General features: G+C 48.9%; 1 protein-coding gene across 1 annotated transcript in view; it reads right to left on the bottom strand.

Moving 5' to 3' along the window:
- The window catches only part of LOC147710752 (ATPase family AAA domain-containing protein 3-A), a 554,267-nt gene that overhangs the window by 154,728 nt on the left and 374,001 nt on the right, over window positions 1–25,538 (bottom strand). Inside the window, exon 12 of the mRNA XM_086921474.1 lies at window positions 17,140–17,191. Coding sequence (XP_086777600.1) covers window positions 17,140–17,191 — 52 coding nt within the window. The remainder of the gene's footprint in view (window positions 1–17,139; window positions 17,192–25,538) is intronic.

Raw genomic sequence — 25,538 nt, 5'->3', positions numbered from 1 at the left:
CTAGATGGCCCGTCCAGCACAGAGGGATACGATCTCCCATCCCCAGATCCCCATAACTGACAAAAATACCCTCTAAGGTGTGTCCTGCCGTATAAGTGGGTGAGTTCACCAATTGCCATAAGTTCCAGTTCCATCACCACACCCATAGCACATCCTTCCTGGGCCACCAAAAATGTGAACTGGAGAATACTGGTCAGCCATGCCTTCCTGTGGTCAGTCTGGTGCACCAAGCAACAAATCTATGTCACCTCCTGTAATAAATAGATTTGGTTGAAGAATGACGGCCAGATTAGATCACAACCATCACATCATCAGACAGCTGGAGGGCCAGCTAGTGACCCCACTCAATCTTCATGCATGAGGGTGTACCTGGGATAGAAGATCCACCCAGAGACGAAGATGCAGCAGGGAAAAAAAAGGGAGAGTTGCGGAAGGTTTGTATACCACACACTACTCGGGGCATCTGGAGTTGCCAAGACAGCTTGAGCTTGGTCCTGGTAGATTTTTATCAGAACACAAGGAATCGATGGTATGAGGGGAAACACGTAGATAAGAGGGAAGTTTCACTTCAAATGAAATGCTTCCCAAAAGTACCCTTGCACCAGGTGCTGAAATGCACAGAACTTTGGTCAGTGTGAATTGGAACGAGTGGCTCGGATATCTCGGGCATGTCCCACTGATTGAAGGTGTTCTGCACAAACTCTGGGGGAAGACACCACTCATAGTCAGCAAGATGGCATAGACTCCGGTTGTCTGCTACGGTGTTCAGGAAGCCCACCAGGTGATACGCCTCCAACCACATTCCAAGCTGTTGCTTCCAGGACGAGAACCTCAGAGCTTCTTAAAGGAGAGACTGTGGCACTCCTCCGTCCACATGCTTGCTGACACACCATATCACGGTTGAAATGTCTGTCAAGATCTTGATTGACCTACTGCAGATTGATGTGAAAATTCTCCTTTTCTGGAGACTTAAGTTCTCTGATCTCCAGATCTTCAAGACGAGCCCAACCCACATTAGAACAACAATGCTCTTTTTGGATCCAGACAGTGGAGGCGCTCTTCTTCCTTGGAAGGATGCAAAGGTGCCTAGAAAGTGGGCAGAGTAACAGATTGAGCCAGATGGAAAGCTGTTACTACCTTGTCCTAGGAGCACTACTTATTCCGGAAAGACGGTCAGGTAAGGAGGTTGAGATGACAGTGCCTGTAGTAGGCTAACCCTCCTAGCAGAAGTTATCACCACTAAAAAGGCTGTTTTAATTGTGAGCAGCCAGAGGGGATAATTGTGCAGCGGTTCAAATGGTGCACACATCAAAAGGTAAGGACCAAATTAAGGTCCCATTGGGGCATAATAAAAGGGGAAAGGGAAAACATATGGGTGAGCTCCTTCAAAAATCTCTGTACAAGATGGTGATTTGAAAACAGATGGCTGGTCCAGCAGCCAAAGAAAAGCAGACCGGGCCAAAAGTTGGCCCTTCAGAGTGCCCAGAGCAAAGCCCTGCTTTGCCAAAGAGAGAATAAAAAGAAGAACACCTGGCAGGGAAGCGGTCAAAGGGTTAACAGACCGTTCTGTACAGTATTTACAAAAGGTTTGCCATCGGCAGGCATATACCGACTTCGTGGAGGGACACCTGGCTGCCAGGATAACCTCACAGACCTCAGTAGGAAGGTCAAAAGCAGTTAACTGTCGCTGCTCAATCTCCATACAAGGAGGTGGAGAGTGGGCAGGTTCGGGTGAAAGACCCTCACCTGCTGCTGCGACAAAAGACACTCCTGAAGAGGCAGCCTGATCGGAGGATCGATGCTCATTGGCAGAAGTTCAGGATACCCGACTCTCCATGCCCAGTCCAGGGTCACAGGGATACCTTCGGCATGGTCAGTCCTGATCTCCTTGAGCACTCTGGGCGGGAGTGGTATGGGCAAAAAGGTATGTAGAAGGCCTGTGCTCCACTCGCGATAAAAAGCGGTGCCGAGCGACAGCCGCCTTGGAAACTCCAACGCGCAAAACTGCTGACAATGCACGATAGCTGCGGAAGCGCATTGACCTAAAGAAGGCTCTCTCCACTGTTGAAAGAGACCTTGCACAACCCTCCAGATAAAGATGTTACTTGTGATCCACAAGGCACCAGTGGCGGAGTTTGTCCCCTCTGGCAGTGAGAGAACTGGCCAGGTATTGAATCACCAGGGAAATGCCCTGCTGTTCCAGCCAAGTCCAGAGACGCAGGGCCTATTGGCAAAGGGTCCATGACCCCACTCCGCACGGTTAGTTGCAATACCGCATGAGGGTAGTGTTGACCGTGAACACCTGAACAAGCCTTCCTTTGATAGATGGTGAAAAGGCTTTCAGTGCACAAAGCTCCAACAGGTTGATATAGAGCTTGACTTCGACAGGAGACCAGAGTGCTTTGATCTCCATCTATCCCAGATGGCCGCCGAATCTCAGAAGGGACACATCTGTCACTGCTGCGAGATCTGGGTGGGGAAGGGAGAGGGGTCTGCCTTTGACCCAATCGCGGTTTGTCAACCACACCGCAGGTCGTTTGCGGTGCCCTCCGATATCTTAACTAGGTCGGTGAGATTTCCCCGATGCTGTACCCATTGGAACTTCAGATCCCACTGCAGAGCCCGCATGTGCCATCTGGCATGGTCCACTAGCAGGATGCAATGAGGCCCACAGCCTAACAGTCAAAGACTGTACAAGTTTGCCCTTACAAGCCAGTTGTTTAAGTACGGGTATACATGGATCCCCTGTCTTCTTAAGTGTGTGGCCACTGCTGATAGGGACTTTGTGAACACCCTTGGAGCAGATTTTAGGCCGCATGCCAGCACTTTGAATTGGTAATGCGTGTTGTTGACCACAAATCTTAAGAGTCTTTTGTGTTTGCTGTTCATGGGGATGTGCAAATATTCATCCTTCAAGTCGAACGTCACCATGTAGTCTCTTTCTTGCATTTGAGGTATTACCCCTTGCAGGGTGGTCATTTTGAATGTCTGCGTTATTACAAATTTGTTGTGGAATATAAGGTCTGCTATAGGGTGCATCGTTCGGTCTATTTCTGGACTTAGGAATTACGTAGAGTACATTTTCTTGTTTATCTCTTTGTATGGTAGGTGGTCAATTGCTTTTTTCACTTGTAGCTCTTGTAGCGCTTGGAGTAACAGAGCTGTTTCTCCTTTGGAGTGTACCTCCCTTCTTGGTCTTTTGTATGAACGTTTTTTGACTAGTTCTACCCGTGTTGTATTACGTTTAAGATCCATTTGTCTGAAGTGATCTTTTTCCATTCTGCGAAGAAGACTTTCAGTCTACCCCCAACTGATGCAGAATGGTGTGAAATTTATTTTTTAAAATTATTTTTGTCTTTGCATGCACCCTGTGTGTAGTTCTTAGAGGGTGGGGTACTGCCTGAATGCAGTCACTTTGATGTTGCAGGTGCTCCTCCCCTTTGTGGAAGGCCTCTTCCCTGGGGGCGTCCTCGAAAGGATAGTTTTCCCTGTTGGTACTGCCAACTTTGTTGCTGTCCCTGTTGAAGGCTGTTTCCTCCTTGGAAACCTTGGTCGGATACAAGGTAGTGGGGTGATGATTACCTCTACCCGCTGATCTTCTTGTGGAGCCGGTGCTTCTACATAGTCCGCCTCTGAATTGTTGTGCCCCCATAGATCTGGCTGTTTTATTGTCCTTTTTTAGTTGATTAAGCGTATCATCCACTGCGCTTCCTGAAAGGTGCGTTCAATACGTTGTTTTGCACCTCTGGTTTTAATCCTGAGATCCGCAGCCATGTGTGTCTCCTTTCTGTGATGTCTATAATCATCTGTCTGCTTGATGTCTCTGCAAGGGGCTGATTTTAAGCATACATTTGCTATGTTTTTCCCCTCTTCCACCAGATGGCTGGCCCTTCTCTGATATTGCTCAGGTAGGTGTTTCAAAAGATCTACCTCCTCCCAGTGCTGGTATGCATGTCTGTTTAGTAAGGCATTGGAATTAGCGATGCATCACTGGTTAGCTGCACTTCTTTCAACCTTTCTCCCCATAAGGTTCATTGTTTTGCTTTCTTTATCTGGTGGTTGTCAGCACATTAGCCCTTTAATTGGCCCTGGCTGTTATGATAGAGTCGGCTGTAACTGATCCTTTGATGTAAATTGGGTCCTTGGAGGAGTGTTTATACTTTTTCTCTCCACTAGGTGTGACTACCTTACACGTGGCAGACTCCTTAATTGCCTTCTTTTCCTGGTCTAGCACACTTGGTAGCAAGGGAAGGAACTGGCTTGTTGACTGCGTAGGCATTAATATCTTGAGTATGAAACACAATTGAATCTTTTCTTCTTCGAGTTGCATCCCATAGGTCTCCGCTGCCTTCTTGATGAACTGATTGTACATCCCAATGTCATCAGAAGGGGAAGGCCTCGAAGGATACGTGTCGACCGCTTCCTCAGTAGAGACTGTGTCGAGGTCTTGACACTGTTGGTCTTGAACGTCTGAGGTTTCGGACTCCAGATTGGGTTGCTCTTCTTCCTCGAAAAAGAACTCTTCTTCTTGCTCCTCAAACGGTTCAGGCATCATCGGGGGCTTTAGTTCCTTGACGATTGTGTCTTTTTTGGTCGAGATTTCCAGCTGTATCTTGAATTACTTTAAGCTTTCGTCTAATTCCATCTTACTTTGAAAGATACTGGCCATTGCGTCTTCCAGTAGTTTATTTCTCTTCTTTATCTCTGAAGAGTGCGTTTCAGCGGCAAGACTTTCTGACCTCCTCTTTGCGCTCGACGGACCTTTTTCCGCTGCTTGCATTTTCAGCGTTGAAACCTTCAGCCCCCTTTTTTGTGGTCGATGACGCCTACTGCGTTGATGTGTGCGTCGTGCCCGGTTTTCTGCTTTTTGACCTCTTGTCTCTATGTCGATGCGTCTTTTCCATGATAGTCTTGCGATGCTTTGGATTTTTCGAGTGTCTTTACCGATACAGAGTTCTTGTCTAAGGATCTTACGAAGTGTTTTTCTTGGACGGCACTGTGGTCGAGTGCTTAGACATCGATGCTCCCTTCGAGGCCCTTGAGTTAGGCTTTCGTGACTCGTGTACTTTTTTCGAGACCGCCGGTTCTCTTACCTCTCGCAAAGTCTTCTTTTCGACCTCCACGACTTGGATGTCAATGTCTGAGTCGCCCTCTGGCACTTCCGCAACATTGCCCTCGTTATTGCTGGAGAGGTCCAGGTCTCTCAGTATTGGTGCCACACTCTGACCCTGCATGTTGTAGTTGGCTCTTCTCTGATGCTCTCTTACTCTCAACGTCTTCGGGGCAAACTCCACACAAGCATTGCAGTCTTCATTTTGATGATCGTCTGGTAAGCAGAGATTGCAGACTGAATGCTGGTCCTTCTGAGCGTACTTATGGTGGGAATTATTGCAAAACTTGAATGGTATCTTGTCCATTACCACATACAGGGAGCCTCCTGTACACGCATTTCCTGTAAGGCGTCAACTAAGTTTTATTTCCCCTCCTCAGCACCTTCCGGCATCTCGATTCACCATGCGGTAACTTGATTCATCGTCTTTTGAAGTTTTTCTTTTCCTGTTATTTTTGTTGATTCTTCACTCCAACTTCCTGGAGCTCCTTCCGTAAAGAACCAACAGTGGAAAAAAGGAATCTGAAGATGGCAACCAAAGGGCAGAGCTTCCGGAAGAAGCAAGTCGATGTCACAGGAGGACACCAAATGGTGGTGTCGATGCCCACTAAGAAGAAGAAAAAAAGAGGACTAACACAACAATTTCGGACCCAACCACTAGATGGCAGAATAATGGACAGCATTTGAATCCAGAAAAGATTAACGCTGCAAAAGTTGATTTCCTGACCATCTGAGATGGGCTGCCACCACCTGTGTCATGACCTGAGCTGTCAAATTCAGGCCAAAGGAAAGTACCACTACCTGACAGTGAGTCATACTCACCACATAACACAAGTACTTCCAGTAGAAGTTCAGGATTGGTGTGTGGAAATATGCATCCTGCAAGTCGAGTGACACCATCCAGTCTCCTTGTTGCAGCGCCATAAGAACCTGAGATGGGAACAACTTGTTGAACTTCTCTTTAAGAAGGAAGAGGTTCAAGACATCGAGGTCAGGGATAGGACAAAGGCTTCTGTCTTTATTTGGAACAAGGAAGTGTGGGGGAATATCACGCTCTTTGACAACAACTTGAGGGGGTGTTCAACTTGTGGAAGGGTAGTGTAGACAACTTGTGGAAGGGTAGTGTAGACTCCTCTATCCACAATTTGAAGGGCCCATTGTTCTGAATTCAAGAATGATCTGGGCCTGTGGAAAAGCAGGGTATCCGGCTTCCCACCGGTTTCAAGTTACCTGACAAGGGTAAGCTAGAGATGCTTCCCTAAGGTGGCTGGAAGTGGGGGGGAGGGTTATAACTAGCTGGGAAGGGTAATGACTGGCTGAGAAGGGGTTCACATTTCTGTCCATTGGATGTTTTCCTTAGGTGTATAGGCAAATTGTTCCTTAGCACCAGTGCTATTGCTTGAAAAGAATGTCCTCCCTTCCTAGCTATATTAAAGCGAGTTACTACAAATTAGGGATTGCAGATCTTAGGACCCTAGTAGTGTTATAGGGCCGGTGCAAGGACGACAAACTATGTGCCCTGCGAATTGAAGATCCGGTCAGCCATGCACAAAGCCTTAAACTGGATGTATTTCTCTACCGGAACCCAGTGCCACTTGCAGACTAGGTGAGAGGCAAGCAGAATTTTGGCAGTTGGAATAATAATCTTGTTGCCGAATTCTGAACGATAATAGTTTTAAGACTTCTTATGGTGCAGAAGCATAAAGAAGTCAATGCTTTGACTTGTGGCTCGAAAGATACACAGACATCAAACCAAATGCCCAGGTGTTTAACAGCAGATGTGGGCTTTGGGGTAGACTCTAACACACTAAGTCACAGATGATCTCCCCACCCTTGCAAGTGTTTCCCAAGCATAAGAATCTCAGTTTTGTTGGCTTCAACTTCAAATAGCATGCATCCAGTCAGCAACAACTATCATACAGGTCTTAAAACGGACATCGTCCCCTACGTACCCTGCAGACAATGATATTATAAGCTGGGTATCCAATGCGTAGCATAGCTATGAAATCCCAAAAGATTCAACATATCAGCCAATGGCTTTTTTATTTTTTGTATTAATATTTTTATCGGCATTTTTCAAAAACATGAAGAGCAAAAAAACAACAACCATCACACGCAGCAGCAGAGATACCTGTCATCGATAAAGTACAGACTCTTTCGTACTTGCTAGCACAAGCAACTGGTACAGTAACGTGGATACTACCATGTAGGCCCTCTGATGACCCATCCCGGGTTATAGAAAGGTGTGGCAACATACAGCGTTCGCAATGCAGTACCCCCTGCTCTATGTTCCCTCCCGTGTGTTTCCTTGTGTGCATAATCATCCTCAGTCCAAGGCTTGTGGTGGGGTGGTATTACCAGTCGTGGCGTCAGTTACTAGACTATCTTCCTCTTCCGATTGCGAGTCTACGCCGTCTTCCCCTTAGTCCTCCCGAGTCTGTCTGCGTTCTAAAAAGCAGGACCAAAAGTTTTTAGGTCTATTCCTGGGGGGGTAACAGTTCACTGTAGAGTTCCGTTTGAGTACAGCAATACGTCATTTCTCTGGCCCATTGGGACAACCTGGGGGGGAGGGCCTTTCATACATCGCTACGCACCACTTCGCTAGCAAGAAAGCCATGTCTACCAGCCTCCTATGTGTCGGGCGTAGGGGCTTGGAGTATCCCAATAGCGCTAATAAGGGGTCGGGGTCAGCGTCAGTCCTGTAGTGTCATTGCCCTCCTTATACACCTCCCGCCAAAAAGTCTGGACCTCCGGGCAGTGCCACGCCACGTGTAGGAAGTCTGCAACCATTGTCCCACACCTCTCACAGTTAGGATTGTCCCTGAGCTTGTATCTGTGTAGTCTTTCCGGCGTGTAATAGATTCTGGCTTGAGAATCGCGACAAATATCGCCTACCGCATCGTGGGCGGCATAGTGCCAGAGTCTGCCATGTCCTCAAATAGGGCAAGCAATTTGGGGAGCAATAGGTCCATGAAAGCCTTATAGAAGGCCACCGTGAGGCCATCACTTCCAGGCGCCCCACCGGACTTCATGGTTGACAGTGCTAGTATTATCTCTTCCCTCTCTATGGGGCGTACTAGGAATCTCCGATGTATATCCGAAAGCCCAGGCATCTCGATATGATAAGGTCTATACGGTGTAATAATGGAATCTGCATATACTGTGACTCGAAGTAATCCGCAACTGCCCTGTATGGAAATTTGTAAACAGCAACCTCAAAAACAGAACTTTCAGTGGTCCATCTCCTCCAATCCCATTCAACTCTACTCTCCCCCCCCCTGTCCCACCCACGCCTGCCCATCCCCAAGTAGGCTGCGAACCTCCCACTTGCCCAACCCTCCCGACCCAGTCTACCCTCATAGACCAAAGTCTGTGGAGTTCACGCGTGGGCAAAGGTAGCAAGCAGAAGTCAAGTTTTATACAGAACTTATTCATATTGCAGCCCCTACCTCCCCAGTCTCCCTATTCTGATATCATGTGTGTGATCTTAGCCTATTTAACGATATTGCGCAGCCTAACCATGGTCTGTGGGTAGCATCCAAGCGTTTCGCTAAATCTTGGCAAGTCTGTCTATAACCTGTGTAACCTGGTCGCATATTCTAACATCATTATGTCGAAGGGACTCGCAAAGGGATAAATCCCCTAAAATAAACTCGTCGGCACCCTTGCTGTAGAGCGCCGCGTCCCAAACTTATCTGTAGGGCAAAGTGTCATTCCTGCTCCTCCAGAGATCCCCCGCCTCCCCTGCCCTCTATTCAGGGAGTCTCTAGATTCCTTCCTCCATTCCTTAAACGCTTGTTGCTAGACTTTGGGGTCTGTGAAGATTAAAGATTTCCCCTGTTGGTTGATCCTAAGTTTCGCAGGGTACAGCATTGCATCGCCAGCTCCCATTTCGCTTAATTGTCTTTTCATCAGAACGAATCGCCGCCTTGCCTCTTGTACCTTGGCAGGACATCTGTTTGTTGTTCGCATGTATGTATGTATGTATGTATGTATGTATGTATGTATGTATGTGTCTTGTAAAGCGCACTGCTGCCCTGAGGCGTCGTGGCGCTGTAGACTGCTGGGGAACCCGTCCTGGCTATCCCTGTGAGATGGTCCCTACTGGGTATCTCCAAGGTGAAACCAGGCATCCCCGGCACTCACTTGTGTCTCGGCGCTCCCGCAGCTCACAGCGCGTCTCCCCACAGGCGCGCCGCAGGGGAGGGCGCCGCAGCTCGCAGGGGAGGAACGTGCTCGTCACCGGGTCTCTTCCGCCGCTGTCCTCCTCGTCCTCGGCTCCCCCTCACCACCGTAAGGTTGCTCCGGCTGCCGTAGCGGGATCGGGCAATGCTCTTTCGCCGATTCCGGTGTCTCTGGCGCCCGTAGCCGGCCAGCTTCCGGTCCCGACCTCCACGCTCTCCTCACCAGAGGGCGCGACTAGTATGCGTGTCCTCACGTCCCGGGCCTCGGCTGCAATCTCGGGTCTTTTTCGTCGAGCCGCTGGGTCAGAACCGCTCCAGATCGTATATCGCGGTTCTTCGCCCTCAGAATCTGCCGAAATGTCAGGCTTTCGATCAGCACATAAGAAGGATATATTCAGGATATTTCTCAAGACGGGGAGCTCTCGGCTCAGGCAGCCATCTTGGTTGCGAGCTAGCTCTGCCCCCCTATCATACATAAAAACTGAAAAGGGGGTAATCAGGGCAGAGCCTATTAGGATGCCATACTCCAAAGAATGCTTGGTAGATGCAAAGGGTGGAGATATCACCTCAAAGATTTGAAACCTATAAAAAAAAAAGACACAAACCAAGCCCCTGCTTTGTCCCGGACCCCAATCTTGTGTATTGCCTTTAAAATTGGATGGCGATATGGAGCGGGAGATGCCAATATGATTGCATATAAGTCACTTGTTGAGAAGGGCTCTGATGCCCTCAGGTCCAGCTAGTGCTATATAAAACTCCTAAAATAAATAAATAAATAATAAAATGATTGCACCAGCAATTACACGTAACACTGTGCCTCTTTGACAATAATAATAATTTTAATATGATAATAGCGACATCTCATTTGGGTTTGATTGACTGAGAACTACCAGCCCCATAATTCACTGAGATCACCAATTGTGGTATTAATAGAAATTAAGAAGGGGATTTGCTGATGTTCCTGTGTTCGCCATCATTTCAATACAGGCTGCCCATGAAGAAGGGCAGTGGCCCAAAACGCGTTGGAAGCGGAAAAGGCAGGGAGCTGTGGCTGCGTGGTTTGCTGGTGCCATCGGAGCAATCCTGAGAGCGCCCTTCAAAGGGGTAATTCTGTTTGATAGATAGATATATAGATATATATATATATATATCGTGACCGTGACTGTAAAGGGCCTTGATGAAGTCGGTGTCTTTGCCAGGGTTACAGTCATCAACACCAAAGGTGCAAACTGCAGCATGAAAACTGGAAACGGCTCTTGGAAAGACCAATCAGCTGTATTCTGCAGGGAAACCTGAAGGGACCCTTGGGGCCGAAGGCACTTCAAGGGGCCAGTGCTCGCCTGAAAAACTCAAACATAGTGTTCAGGTATGGAGCCTGATCCATACTGGGTGTCAGGAAGTCAAGACAGTGCTGTGAGCTGTGTGCTAGAGGCGGTGGTGTCAGGAATCCCACTGGTGCAAGCTCCTAAGAAGCCTGGACATCGACCAGCTCCTGTTCCTAAAACGACCTCTGAGTGGAGATACCTCTCTGACTTCCCACTGTACCTCCGCTCTGTTTTTCATGTTCATGATGGTAAGATCTAGGAACCCTGGAGCCCGGTGACCTTGATGGACATCGAGGCCATGGCTTGCTTTGCCATCTTGGGCTCACGAGTTTGACTTACAGCTCTTTAGTGGCCTTCGGACACATGCTTGGGCATAATTCATGAAACGGGTACAGAAAAAAGGGAATGGATATTGTGTCCACAGTGGTGGAGTTTTACGGCTCTTGGTGTTACTTTCAACGTCAGGACGGGGCTAGTGCCCCTTAGTTTTTCCGGATCAGTCCGGCACCTGGAGGAATATTAAGAAGATGAGGAATCTGCAGATAGATAGGCAGAACTGAATATATCTATCTATCATATATATATATATATATATATATATATATATATATATATATATATATATATATAGAGAGAGAGAGAGAGAGAGAGAGAGAGAGAGATTATATATATTTATACCGTTGTTTTCTCAGGAGGTAGCTATGCGCTGTAGAAATCTCATTATTACTATATTTCTGTTTTGTTTTTTTAAATCATAAGGAGTATACTTTTTTAATACATATATATGTCAATAGGACAGTGAAGGTGACAATGTCTTGAGGTACTGAGGAGTCTCATAGAGGCTAAATGTTATCAGACAGTAACAACACAATGTGTGTAGGCGAGGAGTAACAACTTGGCCAACCACTACAGGCAGAAATGAAAAAACATAATGACACTAAATAACAAGACCTTAAAAAAACGTTAGCACTAAGAGTCTTTGGTCACAGCCATGATTACGCATATAGCCCCTTCCTAATTTGTCAAAGGTTGGGTGGGGTATTTTGTCCCCCTCCTACCTTACCCAAGGATGGCTGTCTAAATTTCTCTCCACACCTTGCCTAAAGGCAGGAGAAGGGCCTGACCTCCCATGCATTCAACAAAGTAGAGGAACTTTGTGTCCCCCACGTGGCCAGAGGCAGGGGTATATTTATTGCCCCTTTACCCTGTCTTGCCCAAGGGCAATAGGGTTTATGCCCGCCACATTCCCAAGGGTCGAAGGGGTATGTCTTTCTCCATACCTCCTCACCTTGTTAAGTGCAGAGACTTTTGTTCCCCCACTCTTACACTTCTCAAAGATGGCAGGTTATATCTCACCATGCATGGGATTTTTTTTTACCACCTGCTAAAACACCCTGCTAAAGGGTGGAACAGGTATTTCATGCCACCACCATCTGCCGTGCCAAAGGGTAAGGATCATTTATGCCACCACCTTACTCGAGTGTGCAGGGTATTTGTTGGTCCCCGACAACACCGCCCTGCCCAAGAGCAAAAGCAGGGGGATTTAGTTATCAAAGAAATCTCCCAATCTGACATTTTCCTAGGAGCAGTTTTTTACCTCTACCTTGTCAAAGACGCTAAGGAGATGGTCGCTCAAATGCGCGCAAAAGAAATATATATCCGAGGGGGTCTCACAGCTGCTCCTGTACACTGTTTAGAATTACGTACAGGGCACAAAGCAGGTCATTCTCATTCTATGAAGGATGTCCACGGCAGCAAACTGCAGCCCAGTGTCCTACTGGCAGATAGCAACATAACAAAAGGGGGCAACTAGCTGCCCCGGTCTTTACTTTCTACCTTGAGCAAGGAAGAGGGCAACATGGAGCAAAAAAAAAATCTACTCCCTTGGGTAGGCCAAAAACTTTGGGGCAATAAATAACCCACCCTCCTGGCCCAAACGTGGGCAATGCAAGGATAATGGGGCACAAAATCCTATACCGGTGGTGCAGTGGACAAATGCATCCACTGTAGGGGCCTGAGTTCGACCTCATGGTCACAGGTTCTAATCCCGGCGGATCCATTCAGCCTTTCATCTATCTGAGGTCGATAAAATGAGTACCATTGAGTTGGGTAACAATATACATCTGTTATTCATCCCCTTGAGAACTTTGGGTGATACATGCGCTTTACAAATGTACATGTTATGTTATGTTACACCACCCTTGGGAAAGGTAAAGAGCAGGTCACATAAATGTATGGAAAATTAACACTGAAGAAGTCATTCAGCAGGCTATGAATTACTGGAAGAGGCCATGACTGCCAAGGCTTCAGAATTGCATGTAAGCTCTACGACTTTCAGCCCATTTCACTGCAAATTGAGTTGAAAAATGGTCCATTTGGCTTCATTATTTTCATATTTTTCTTACAGGAATCTCGCTACCCTAAAGGGTCCTGAGGGAGAGAAAGGTGCAAGCTCCCCAAGTATCACAGATTATTCCCCTACAACCCTGGCTAACAAAAATAGACGAAGGGCAAAAACTGAACCAAAATGGGACTGAACCGATACATCATGGAGCAAAAGAGGGAAGCGTCAAGGTAAGGAGACTAGCATGAGACAAAGAGGAGAAAAAATGAGCCGACAAAACAGACTGGCATCAACAGAGACATTTCATCTCCCTTTTCAAGTCTTGTCTACATAGCGCATCTGCTGTGCTGCGAGACGTATTGCTTACAATTCAGTAGGCTTATAACCCACCAGCAGCATACCATTAGTTGTTTTAGTGGTCACTCATTTGCAATCTTTTGACTGCTTAGCTTCCGTGGACTTCCCTTCCTTTCTTTAGATACCTTCAAATGGAAATGGACCATGTACATGCATTCTTCCCTGCCTTTGTTCGGTCTTTTTACAATGCTCTATGTTTTTTTATATATAAGCCTTTGGTATTATTCCTGGATGTGCAATGTGCTTCCAACTTTGAACACTGGCATACAGCTTCCTATTCATGTTGCTTACACCCTAGCTGCTGTTTCTAGCACCAAGTACTGTGGTACTCTTCGCCACTACACACAATGCCACTCACCGCTGCTCCTCTCTGTGCCACTCCACTCTACGCCACGCCACTAACTTTGAGCCATGGTGAACAGCAATAACGCTGCGGTACAACATGCCTAAAAGACCTTAGCAAAGCCAATAGCTCTTCCATAGGAGAGAGCCATTAGCTTTGCCAACACTTGTTATATTTTCAAGCCCCCAAAGCCATAGCGTGGCGTAGCTGCTGCTAGCCAGGGTAAATGCCGCTCCTCTTTTTCGTTACTCTCTCAGCCTGTGAGTTTGCAGTGCCTGTTAGAAGGTGGTTCTGACACTAGGGGCCGCCTGGATTTTTTGCTTTTTGAGCACCTAATTGTTGAGCTTTTACTGTGGGGGAGCCTCATAATCTGGGACTCATCCTCAGTCAACTCATAATGAAGGAGACTGCATGGAGATTTTACTGGTGTCCGCCTGGCTTGACTAGGCCGCTGCGCAGCAGCTGGAGTAGGGGACACAGTGCTGGTTACATGCAGACACAGGTGTACATGCATGTGCACATGTGTAGGAGCTGCGCAGGGGAGATTCCTAGCGTGCGCAGTCCAGGAGCAGCTACAGAGTGAATGGTGTGGCAGGACTTATGCAGAATTGGGTGGTGTCATGGAATAGGCTTTATACCCTGGGAAGGAACATGCCAGGGAAAGTCAGTGTGTTTTACTGTGTTTTCACTTCATTATTCCCCTATGGGTATGTGGGGCCCATGGCTAAAATGACTTCCACAAGGCCTACAGATTCCAGACACGCACTAAAGTCCACTGTAGAGTAGGTGAAAATAAGTATTCTGCAGAGTCCAAAGTCATATGTACTGCTTTTGGGTCATACAGAACTGTCATATTTCTCTGAGCCAGCCATGACCAGACCCAGGCTGAGGGTTGGCCTCAGCTGGATGGATTGATAACCTTTCTTCCACAAGCTAGGGCCTCCTCTGCACAAAGAAGATGGGTGGGGCTACAGGCTCATCTATTAGCAGCTGTCACTGGGTACCAGGCTGCACCAAGAAGGAAAGAGTTGGGTTTCAGAGGCCATGTGGCCAGAGACAATGGACGACTCCATTTTGAACAAACCCAGAGGCTGGACAAGAAGGAGGGGCAGGGGCAGGGAAGTGATGTGTCGCTGTTTGATAGGACCCACAGAGACTTTCTGCCAGCCCCCTACTCAACTTTTAAAAAGTACTTGCACAGGAAGAGAAGCTCTCTCTGGGGTGTGGTCTGCGGAGGCTAAAGGTGCTGGAGCCTGGTGCAATGGGCAGTTGGAAGGAGGACACCCCTGACTTCCCCCCCAGGCCCCTAACAGCGCCAGAACAAGAGCCCAGGACCGGTGCGAAGAAGAAGAGGCCTCTGCACAGGGAGAAGAGAGGCGCAGGAGGAGAGCCAGGCGAAAGGCTAGCGCAGGGAGCCAATGCAGAGCGCTCCCTGCAGAATGCACCCTCTTGGAGACCCAGAGGGTGAAGGAGAGTGCTCCCAGTGGCTGGGGGGCACCGTTGGGAGCAAGAAGACGCGGAAATGGCGAAGCGCGTGAGGCTCCGCTGCCGGTCCAGAAAAGGACCCCGGGGTGGGTCAGGTCCCGGGGACTGCCCTCCAACGTGGAGTGCCTGCGGGGGTCCCGGGTGGGACCGGGGCCCTGGACAAGGAAGGAGGAGCCAGGGGCCCGGGTGGGACCGGGCCTCTGACCAACGCGCGGAGCGGCCAGGTGTGGTCTCCCCTCGTCGCATACCCTTACCCGGGGGTCCGGGTGGGACCGGGCCCGCCACCGAGGCCCCAGAAAGCGGCAGGAGCTTGAAGCGCCCGATGATGCCTTGCAAGGCATGAGGAATGGATTGTTTTGGCGTTTTGGTGGCCCCCAGAGGAGAGGGGTCACCCTTGAGTGTGAAAAGGTGCTATGGGGAGCTGCTGGAGCAGCACAGTCTTGCCCTCAGCACAAAGCTAAGTCCCACCCTAAGTTTCTTGAGGATTTAAAAAGAATAACCCCTCCACTCTCAGCAAAGATTGCATCACCTCCTAGGCTGGAACTTTTGTACGACAGCTGGGGGTTCATTGAGAAGTGCATCAAAGATTGAAGGGTTGAGTTGGAGATGTCTGGCGTAATTGCACTGAAATGCATTTATTAATGTTTATTTCTTTTAGAGGGACTGATGTTCAATGTGAAGTACTTGTGTAAGGTGATGTCACAAGCAAAGTGGATTTAAGTGGCTAGACACTCCTGCTAGGGTGTCTGACGGTATTTACAACTTAATCCTATGATCATCTGATGCTTTTAGGGGCTGCAATTGCAATGCATTTTTAATGATATCCAAATGTGCTGAGTACTGTCATTCTAAAGTGTGCGTAAACATGTAGTCTTGCTGCTGCGCTTAGGTGAAGACCCCAGACTGTTAGCTCTTAAGATGTAGAGGGGTATACTTTAGGGTCAGTAGGAGATGCTTGGTCAGGGTCATGTGTCACCAAGGCAGGTGTATCCCTGTTTAATGCTTGTTGAGGTCATGGGAGGGGGACGCCACTGGGATGGTGCCAGTGCGCAGGGCCCTCGCTCCAGGATAGGTTCAACTAATTGCATTGGGGGGCAAGATGATGTGCATACATGGGAGTGGTGGTACTAGACCCCCCCCTTGCGGGAGGGGTGGAGATGTTATGAAATGTCACAAAGTAATTCCAACAGCTTATGTATATTTGTATTGGTGTGTGTGTTTAATAAATGTACTCTTACTTTTATAAAGCAAAGTACAGACTGGACAATCAATTATTGAGTGTTATTTTTGCGCACCAGCAAATGGCGATTACTAGCCCACACCACCTCCCTTGAGTAAGCCTCAGACTGCTCTGCAACGCTACCCTCTGAGAGTCAAGCGCTGCCCTAGGGTGTTTGGTTCCCAGTGAAGGACAAATGTGTCATGTTATTTGTGCAGGCCTCACAGATGCTGCCTCGTTTTCCAACAGTGCAGTATCAGTCGTCCCCTCAGCAGTGACACCCCCCCTTCTCTCCCCCCTCTCCCCCCCAAAAAAACAACTGATGTCAGCGAAGGCTAGCCCCGGAGATTTGCCATGCATATACCGCGCAAAAAGCAGACACAGAGTTAAAGGAATAAATGGGTGCATGTATTTTCAAGTACAGCGGAGCTCTGAAAATGAATAGGTGCGCAACCACGTCCCAATACCAACCTGTGCGTTGTTAACATTTTACTTGATGTTCCCACCTGCGCGTAGAGGGAGGGCCTCCCGCAGCTCTCACACTGTCACGGCGGATTGTCGCTTCTCACCAGTCATTTTCGCAGTGAGCTGTTCGGTCTCAGCAGCTGCGAGGAGTTATTTTTTCCACACGCCAAGACACTTGATTATCCGGGCGGCAGGTAGCTGCGCTTTGAAACCCTTCGCACCCACCGAGGAGAGGCAAAAGGGGATGAAATGAGGCCTGGGGAGCCCAAGTAACTTCGATAAAAGGAGGAGAATGAAGTGCACTCACCGTGGACCTCTTCCTTAGGAACGCATCAGCTTCGTCAACGAACAACAAGAGGCTGCGGGAAAGAGAAGATTGTTAGTAGTTCAGCACAAGTCAATTGGGTAATAGTGATAAATGAAATAATAGTCATCTGTTATTTACAGCGCTTAGAAAGGACAGCAGTGCATATGAAGTGCTAGATTGAAAACCGGTTAGTTTGATGCCTGTTCAGCATAGCTACCTTCACTAACAAGTGCTAGCGACCCATCTCGTCCTACTTTCTGCTATCCGATAACAGACTTTTGCTTATTTTCGTATCGTATTTCGAAGAGTTGCTATACTCCTCACATGTTTAAGATGACCAGACCTGCAGCCGTAGGCAACTCACGTGGGGTTGCTGGAGTGATCATCAAAAATAAGTGTGATAAAGAGGGTCTAGGGGATAATTTTTACCGACCCTGGAGTCTCCACACCCCAAATTATGAATATGAAAAAGACAAAAGGAGACAACTGGTCAACTATATGTAAACTAGATTGGTGCGCAGAAGATCAAGGACATCACACAGCCACAACTTGAGTAACACCTGGCTGAGAAAGAAGTCCCATCAGCCCACCCTGCTGGCGGAGCATCGTCATTTGGGAGATGGTAGTAAATCCATGCCGCCCTCCCAAACCATCGGGTGATGGTGCAGCTCTGGATATCAAAACCATAGGTTAGCTCTACCCAAGGTGTTTCTCAAAGAATGGTTCTGATGATGTGCAGTGCAGGTGTAAGTGAGGTTAAAAATGACTACAGGGACAGAAAATATGTTTAATTAAGATTGTCCAAGTGTCAACATTAACAAGCATTAGGAATGCATTAGGGCTCGGGTTTGTTTGAGATTATGGCATTGTAAATGGCAATGTGTTTTAGGCATGTGTTTTAGGCATGTGTTTTGGAGTGGAAGCATGTGGTGTGTGTTGGAGATATGTGTGTTGGATTGGAATGTTACCAATGGTGGCATGCTGCACTTTAACGCATTATCTTTAAAAGGTAAAGTGCAGCATAGTGCGATAGGTACAATATTAATTGGTGGATGCATTATCAATTGGTGTATGCATTGATGGTGGATGTGTGTGCCTGTAGGAATTGTGCAGTGATGGCTGTTGGTGTGTGTGTTTGGTGGAAGCGTGTAGTGGTGGCTTGAGGTGTGTATGACTGGTGGTAGCGTGCAGTAAGAGCTGTTACTGAGTGTGGCTGTCAAGCGTACAGAGCTGGATGGTAATGCGTGTGTTTGGTGAAAGGGTGCACTGACAGCTGTTGATGATTGTGCCAATTGAAAGAGTGGCTGGTGCACTGTCAGCTGTTGGTGTGATTGTGTGTTTGGTGAAAGTTGCGCTGACATTGTTTGTTGTGTGCGTGGGTGTTTAGCGGCACTGATGCATGGTCGTGTTTGTTTTTGGTGAAAGCGTACATTGATGGTTGTTGGTGTTTGTGCCTTGTGAAAGCATTCATTGACGGCTGGGGGTGTGTTGTGTGTGTTGTTTTGTGTGTAGTAGTGAGTGTGTGGTGGTGAGTCTGTGGGGGTGAGCCTGGGGGGTGAGTGTGTGGTGGTGAGTGTGTTGTGGTGAGTGGTGACGAGTGTGTGGTGTTGAGAGAGTGAGGTGTGTGTGGTTTGTGTGTGTGTTATGTGTGTGTGGTGTATATGTGTGTGGTGTGTATGTGTGTGGTGTGTATGTGTGTGTGGTGTTTTGTGCACACTCAAACACTGCCCCTACACATTCACACACTGCTCACCCGCACACTCCCAATGTCACCCTGCGTAGTCACACACTGCTCACCCGCACACTCCCAATGTCACCCTGCGTAGTCACACACTGCTCACCCGCACACTCCCAATGTCACCCTGCATAGTCACACACTGCTCACCCGCACACTCCCAATGTCACCCTGCATAGTCACACACTGCTCACCCGCACACTCCCAATGTCACCCTGCATAGTCACACACTGCTCACCCGCACACTCCCAATGTCACCCTGCATAGTCACACACTGCTCACCCGCACACTCCCAATGTCACCCTGCATAGTCACACACTGCTCACCCGCACACTCCCAATGTCACCCTGCATAGTCACACACTGCTCACCCGCACACTCCCAATGTCACCCTGCATAGTCACACACTGCTCACCCGCACACTCCCAATGTCACCCTGCATAGTCACACACTGTTTATCCTGCACACTCACACAATGTGCACCCTGCACCCTGTCTCTGCAGTCACTCTGCACTCACTGTCACTTTAAACTCACTCTGCACTCACTGTCACTTTAAACTCACTCTGCACTCACTGTCACTTTAAACTCACTCTGCACTCACTGTCACTTTAAACTCACTCTGCACTCACTGTCACTTTAAACTCACTCTGCACTCACTGTCACTCTGCACTCACTGTCACTTTAAACTCACTCTGCACTCACTGTCACTCTGCACTCACTGTCACTTTAAATTCACTCTGCACTCACTGTCACTCTGCACTCACTGTCACTCTGCACTCACTGTTACTCTGCACTCACTTTGTACTCACTGTCACTCTGCACTCACTGTTACTCTGCACTCACTTTGTACTCACTGTCACTCTGCGCTCACTCTGCACTCACTGTTACTCTGCACTCACTTTGTACTCACTGTCACTCTGCGCTCACTCTGCACTCACTGTTACTCTGCACTCACTTTGTACTCACTGTCACTCTGCGCTCAGTCTGCACTCACTGTCACTCTGCACTCACTGTCACTCTGCACTCACTGTCACTCTGCACTCACTGTCACTCTGCACTCACTCTGCACTCACTGTTACTCTGCACTCACTGTTACTCTGCACTCACTGTCACTCTGCACTCAGTCTGCACTCACTGTCACTCTGCACTCACTGTCACTCTGCACTCACTTTGCGCTCACTGTCATTCTCGCAGTCACTCTGCACTCACTGTTACTCTGCACTCACTGTTACTCTGCACTCACTCTGCACTCACTGTTACTCTGCACTCACTGTCACTCTGCACTCACTGTCACTCTGCACTCACTGTCACTCTGCACTCACTGTTACTCTGCACTCACTTTGCGCTCACTGTCATTCTCGCACTCACTCTGCAGTCACTGTCACTCTGCACTCACTGTTACTCTGCACTCACTGTCACTCTGCACTCACTGTCACTCTGCACTCACTGTCACTCTGCACTCACTGTCACTCTGCACTCACTGTCACTCTGCACTCACTGTCACTCTGCACTCACTGTAACTCTCGCACTCACTGTCACTCTCGCACTCACTGTCACTCTCGCACTCACTCTGCACTCACTGTCACTCTGCACTCACTGTCACTCTGCACTCACTGTCACTCTGCACTCACTGTCACTCTGCACTCACTGTCACTCTGCACTCACTGTCACTCTGCACTCACTGTCACTCTCGCACTCACTGTCACTCTCGCACTCACTCTGCACTCACTGTCACTCTGCACTCACTGTTACTCTGCACTCACTGTTACTCTGCACTCACTGTTACTCTGCACTCACTGTTACTCTGCACTCACTTTGTACTCACTGTCACTCTGCACTCAGTCTGCACTCACTGTCACTCTGCACTCACTGTCACTCTGCACTCACTTTGCGCTCACTGTTACTCTGCACTCACTTTGCGCTCACTGTCATTCTCGCACTCACTCTGCAGTCACTGTCACTCTGCACTCACTGTTACTCTGCACTCACTGTTACTCTGCACTCACTCTGCACTCACTGTCACTCTGCACTCTCTGTCACTCTGCACTCTCTGTCACTCTGCACTCTCTGTCACTCTGCACTCTCTGTCACTCTGCACTCTCTGTCACTCTGCACTCTCTGTCACTCTGTCACTCTGCACTCTCTGTCACTCTGCACTCACTGTCACTCTGCACTCACTGTCACTCTGCACTCACTGTCACTCTCGCACTCACTCTGCACTCACTGTCACTCTGCACTCACTGTTACTCTGCACTCACTGTTACTCTGCACTCACTGTTACTCTGCACTCACTTTGTACTCACTGTCACTCTGCACTCAGTCTGCACTCACTGTCACTCTGCACTCACTGTCACTCTGCACTCACTTTGCGCTCACTGTTACTCTGCACTCACTTTGCGCTCACTGTCATTCTCGCACTCACTCTGCAGTCACTGTCACTCTGCAGTCACTGTCACTCTGCAGTCACTGTTACTCTGCACTCACTGTTACTCTGCACTCACTGTCACTCTGCACTCACTGTCACTCTGCACTCTCTGTCACTCTGCACTCTCTGTCACTCTGCACTCTCTGTCACTCTGCACTCTCTGTCACTCTGCACTCTCTGTCACTCTGCACTCTCTGTCACTCTGCACTCACTGTCACTCTGCACTCACTGTCACTCTGCACTCACTGTCACTCTGCACTCACTGTCACTCTGCACTCACTGTCACTCTGCACTCACTGTCACTCTGCACTCACTGTCACTCTGCACTCACTGTTACTCTGCACTCACTCTGCACTCACTGTTACTCTGCACTCACTTTGTACTCACTGTCACTCTGCACTCACTCTGCACTCTCTGTCACTCTGCACTCACTCTGCACTCACTGTCACTCTGCACTCACTTTGTACTCACTGTCACTCTGCACTCACTTTGTACTCACTGTCACTCTGCACTCTCTGTCACTCTGCACTCTCCGTCACTCTGCACTCACTCTGCACTCTCTGTCACTCTGCACTCTCTGTCACTCTGCACTCTCCGTCACTCTGCACTCACTCTGCACTCTCTGTCACTCTGCACTCTCTGTCACTCTGCACTCTCTGTCACTCTGCACTCTCTGTCACTCTGCACTCTCTGTCACTCTGCACTCTCTGTCACTCTGCACTCTCTGTCACTCTGCACTCACTGTCACTCTGCACTCACTGTCACTCTGCACTCACTGTCACTCTGCACTCACTGTCACTCTGCACTCACTCTGCACTCACTGTTACTCTGCACTCACTGTCACTCTGCACTCAGTCTGCACTCACTGTCACTCTGCACTCACTGTCACTCTGCACTCTCTGTCACTCTGCACTCTCTGTCACTCTGCACTCTCTGTCACTCTGCACTCTCTGTCACTCTGCACTCTCTGTCACTCTGCACTCTCTGTCACTCTGCACTCTCTGTTACTCTGCACTCACTGTTACTCTGCACTCACTGTTACTCTGCACTCACTTTGTACTCACTGTCACTCTGCACTCAGTCTGCACTCACTGTTACTCTGCACTCACTGTCACTCTGCACTCACTGTCACTCTGCACTCACTGTCACTCTGCACTCACTGTCACTCTGCACTCACTGTCACTCTGCACTCACTGTTACTCTGCACTCACTCTGCACTCACTGTTACTCTGCACTCACTTTGTACTCACTGTCACTCTGCACTCACTCTGCACTCACTGTCACTCTGCACTCTCTGTCACTCTGCACTCTCTGTCACTCTGCACTCTCTGTCACTCTGCACTCTCTGTCACTCTGCACTCTCTGTCACTCTGCACTCTCTGTCACTCTGCACTCTCCGTCACTCTGCACTCACTCTGCACTCACTGTTACTCTGCACTCACTTTGTACTCACTGTCACTCTGCACTCACTCTGCACTCACTGTCACTCTCGCACTCACTCTGCACTCACTGTCACTCTGCACTCACTGTCACTCTGCACTCTCTGTCACTCTGCACTCTCTGTCACTCTGCACTCTCTGTCACTCTGCACTCTCTGTCACTCTGCACTCTCTGTCACTCTGCACTCTCTGTCACTCTGCACTCACTGTCACTCTGCACTCACTTTGTACTCACTGTCACTCTGCACTCACTCTGCACTCTCTGTCACTCTGCACTCACTCTGCACTCTCTGTCACTCTGCACTCACTGTCACTCTGCACTCACTTTGTACTCACTGTCACTCTGCACTCACTTTGTACTCACTGTCACTCTGCACTCTCTGTCACTCTGCACTCTCTGTCACTCTGCACTCTCCGTCACTCTGCACTCACTTTGTACTCACTGTCACTCTGCACTCACTCTGCACTCTCTGTCACTCTGCACTCACTCTGCACTCTCTGTCACTCTGCACTCACTGTCACTCTGCACTCACTTTGTACTCACTGTCACTCTGCACTCACTTTGTACTCACTGTCACTCTGCACTCTCTGTCACTCTGCACTCTCTGTCACTCTGCACTCTCCGTCACTCTGCACTCACTTTGTACTCACTGTCACTCTGCACTCACTCTGCACTCTCTGTCACTCTGCACTCTCTGTCACTCTGCACTCTCTGTCACTCTGCACTCTCTGTCACTCTGCACTCTCTGTCACTCTGCACTCTCTGTCACTCTGCACTCTCTGTCACTCTGCACTCTCTGTCACTGCACTCTCTGTCACTCTGCACTCTCTGTCACTCTGCACTCTCTGTCACTCTGCACTCTCTGTCACTCTGCACTCTCTGTCACTCTGCACTCTCTGTCACTCTGCACTCTCTGTCACTCTGCACTCTCTGTTACTCTGCACTCACTGTTACTCTGCACTCACTGTTACTCTGCACTCACTTTGTACTCACTGTCACTCTGCACTCAGTCTGCACTCACTGTTACTCTGCACTCACTGTTACTCTGCACTCACTGTCACTCTGCACTCAGTCTGCACTCACTGTCACTCTGCACTCACTGTCACTCTGCACTCACGGTCACTCTGCACTCTCTGTCACTCTGCACTCTGTCACTCTGCACTCACTCTGCACTCTCTGTCACTCTGCACTCACTGTCACTCTGCACTCACTTTGTACTCACTGTCACTCTGCACTCACTTTGTACTCACTGTCACTCTGCACTCTCTGTCACTCTGCACTCTCCGTCACTCTGCACTCACTTTGTACTCACTGTCACTCTGCACTCACTCTGCACTCACTGTCACTCTGCACTCACTGTCACTCTGCACTCTCTGTCACTCTGCACTCACTCTGCACTCACTGTTACTCTGCACTCACTTTGTACTCACTGTCACTCTGCACTCACTCTGCACTCACTGTCACTCTCGCACTCACTCTGCACTCACTGTCACTCTGCACTCTCTGTCACTCTGCACTCTGTCACTCTGCACTCTCTGTCACTCTGCACTCTCTGTCACTCTGCACTCTCTGTCACTCTGCACTCACTGTCACTCTGCACTCACTGTCACTCTGCACTCACTGTCACTCTGCACTCACTGTCACTCTGCACTCACTGTCACTCTGCACTCAGTCTGCACTCACTGTCACTCTGCACTCACTGTCACTCTGCACTCACTGTTACTCTGCACTCACTGTTACTCTGCACTCACTCTGCACTCACTGTTACTCTGCACTCACTTTGTACTCACTGTCACTCTGCACTCAGTCTGCACTCACTGTCACTCTGCACTCACTGTCACTCTGCACTCACTTTGCGCTCACTGTCATTCTCGCAGTCACTCTGCACTCACTGTTACTCTGCACTCACTGTTACTCTGCACTCACTCTGCACTCACTGTTACTCTGCACTCACTGTCACTCTGCACTCACTGTCACTCTGCACTCACTGTCACTCTGCACTCACTGTTACTCTGCACTCACTTTGCGCTCACTGTCATTCTCGCACTCACTCTGCACTCACTGTCACTCTGCACTCACTGTCACTCTGCACTCACTGTCACTCTGCACTCACTGTTACTCTGCACTCACTGTTACTCTGCACTCACTGTTACTCTGCACTCACTCTGCACTCACTGTTACTCTGCACTCACTTTGTACTCACTGTCACTCTGCGCTCACTCTGCACTCACTGTCACTCTCGCACTCACTGTCACTCTGCACTCACTGTTACTCTGCACTCACTGTTACTCTGCACTCACTCTGCACTCACTGTTACTCTGCACTCACTTTGTACTCACTGTTACTCTGCACTCACTTTGTACTCACTGTCACTCTGCGCTCACTCTGCACTCACTGTCACTCTCGCACTCACTGTCACTCTGCACTCACTGTTACTCTGCACTCACTGTCACTCTGCACTCACTGTTACTCTGCACTCACTCTGCACTCACTGTTACTCTGCACTCACTTTGTACTCACTGTCACTCTGCACTCAGTCTGCACTCACTGTCACTCTGCACTCACTGTCACTCTGCACTCACTGTTACTCTGCACTCACTGTTACTCTGCACTCACTTTGTACTCACTGTCACTCTGCGCTCACTCTGCACTCACTGTCACTCTCGCACTCTCTGTCACTCTCGCACTCTCTGTCACTCTGCACTCTCTGTCACTCTGCACTCTCTGTCACTCTGCACTCTCTGTCACTCTGCACTCTGTCACTCTGCACTCTCTGTCACTCTGCACTCTCTGTCACTC

The sequence above is a fragment of the Lissotriton vulgaris genome, chromosome 5 (genome assembly GCF_964263255.1).
Source record: "Lissotriton vulgaris chromosome 5, aLisVul1.2, whole genome shotgun sequence".
Classification (NCBI taxonomy): domain Eukaryota; kingdom Metazoa; phylum Chordata; class Amphibia; order Caudata; family Salamandridae; genus Lissotriton; species Lissotriton vulgaris.
The sequence above is the reverse complement of the archived record's forward strand: the minus strand, read 5'-3'. Positions and strand labels throughout refer to the sequence as shown.